At 56.6% G+C, this 2,247-nt stretch overlaps 1 protein-coding gene across 1 annotated transcript; it reads left to right on the forward strand.

The window, feature by feature from the left end:
- The first annotated feature begins 607 nt into the window (after positions 1–607).
- LOC123058398 (uncharacterized) lies at positions 608–1,875 on the forward strand. Its single transcript, XM_044481129.1, has one exon. The coding sequence runs from the start codon at positions 727–729 to the stop codon at positions 1,459–1,461; it is 735 nt and encodes a 244-aa protein (XP_044337064.1). The 5' UTR covers positions 608–726; the 3' UTR covers positions 1,462–1,875.
- Positions 1,876–2,247: the final 372 nt, after the last annotated feature.

The following is a 2,247-nucleotide window of genomic DNA, read 5'->3' on the forward strand; positions in this document are numbered from 1 at the left end:
TTTGATCGGATTTCATTCGGTTGGTTCAAGTTATTGTGAAAATGTATGCGGCTATGATTGAATGACTGTGTTTCGCATCCGTGTTCACGAACTGGTCACTTTGTCCGTGAACAGATAAGAGAGAAAATTTACAAGTTGCCGTTGGAGATATCCTTATCACCATATTTAAGCACTTTCCCACTGAAAGAGGCCTAATATTGGTAGCAAGATTGCCTCCCAAAACACACGTGTCCCCAAGCTACAGTTTCCTTGAGAGTCCCTGAGCTGGTTTTGGATTACCTCCTGGCCACGAAACTGATGTCAGTGTGTTCGGCCCGCCCCAGAACCGACCTAATTAATTCCAGCTTGTTTGTACCACAAGCAAGCAGGCAAGCGCAGGTGTTACGTAGGCACCCGCCAATGTTCTTCTAGAGAATCCTAAGGAAACAAGTGCAAAACAGAGAGAGGAAAAAGGGTCACACGGAACCGAACGGAAGCAGAGTAAACAGAGAGATTGGCGGCACCGCGTGCCTCACGAGTGACGTGCATCGCGCGCCATCACGCCCATCCCCGCCCAAAACTATACAAAGGGTAGACCTTCTCGAAGGTCGCCCCGCCCGGATCTGCCTTTCCCTATATAAACGCCGGTGCGTTATCCCAACGAACTAGACCAAAGCCTCGCACCCAAATCCGCAAAGAAAGAAAGCAAGCAAGCCAAACAAACGACGTTTCAGCCAAGAAGAAGACATGGGGGAGCGGCGCAGTGACGACCGACGCCAGGAGCCCACGGTGGCCAGGGCGGACGGCCCCCCGATTCCCGCCGACGAGTCCGACGACGAGTTCGAGTTCTCCTTCGGGAGCCGGGAGCCTGCCACGGGCGGCGCCGCGGCCGACGAGCTCTTCGCCGACGGCCGCATCAGGCCGTTCTACCCGGTGTTCGGCCGGGTCTTCGACGACGCGCACGTGCCGTCGGCGCCCGGCCGGAGGCCGCTGGGCCGGCTGTTCCTCGAGGAGGCGCGGAACTCGTCCGTCGGGTCCACGTCCTCGTCCTCCTCCTCCGCCGCCACGGACGCCGGGGACCTCGACGGCGCGTCCCCGGACAGCTACTGCGTCTGGACGCCCGGCGCCTCGGCCGCGTCCTCGCCGGCGCGGTCGCCGCGGAAGAGCGGATCCACGGGGTCCTTGTCGCGGTGGCGCCGCGTCAGCGACCTCGTCGTCGGCCGCAGCCACAGCGACGGCAGGGACAAGTTCCGATTCCTTTCCGCGCCGCCCTCGCCCGCCAGGGAGCAGCCCAAGGGGAAGCCACGAGGCCGGGACAGCAAAGCCGCCACCGAGCTCGACACGGTGGCCGCCAGCCACCGGCAGTTCTACGGCACTAAGGCCTCCCCCGGCGCGGCGCGGCGGACGTTCTTGCCGTACCGGCAGGATCTCGTCGGCCTCTTCTCCGCGCCCAAGGGGCTCAGCCGGAGCCAATACTTCTGACTTCCAAGCTGGCGCGTCCCCCGCCCCGCCGTGGAGAACCAGTTTCAAAATGTGAGATTTCACATTTGGGTTGAAGTTTCGAACTTTTGACCCGGGAGCAACTTTGTGTTCGTAAATGGCGATGGTAATACTGGATTGTTGCACGGGATTGAGCTAGTCCAAAAAGACGAGGCGTCAAGTCAGAGCAAGGGAAATGTGAGGCCTAAATTTTGGATCCAGTCTGGGATACCGGGCTCTCCAAGTCAATGTGAAGTTGTGATCGACATGTGAACATAGTACTAGGACCAAAAAAAGGACTGTATAGGAGATTAAAATACACGTGGAAGCTCAGAAAAGTTTTGTAGTAATCATGTGTTACCTGTACATGCATGTATATTGTACTACCAGAATAATAGATTTTTTTTCTTGTAGCAATCTGATGTCTGGGTTTTTCTGCACGACGACAGTATTTAAATCGTTAGATCTTCAGAAACTACCAGTCACTACCAGTCACTTTCGAACCGTTAGATCTTCAGAAACTTTTTGTTTGCATCAGTCACTTTCGTTCTAAATCGTTAGATCTTCATCATACGGCCAAAAATAGATTGTGCATTGTTCATCTTCTTTCTCACGCAACCGCCAACCCACCCAGCCCTAGTCGCCTACATCCACCTGCCGCCGTTGGCTTCTATCGCCGCCCCGCCCTCCTCCTCCCCTCCCCGGCCCCCCACCGTGCTGGCTCTCGTCCCCACCGACCATCTCTCTAAGCCCCACTCGATGAACAACCCCTATACCGCCTCGGCTTCG

This window comes from Triticum aestivum, chromosome 3A, assembly GCF_018294505.1.
Source record: "Triticum aestivum cultivar Chinese Spring chromosome 3A, IWGSC CS RefSeq v2.1, whole genome shotgun sequence".
Lineage (NCBI taxonomy): Eukaryota > Viridiplantae > Streptophyta > Magnoliopsida > Poales > Poaceae > Triticum > Triticum aestivum.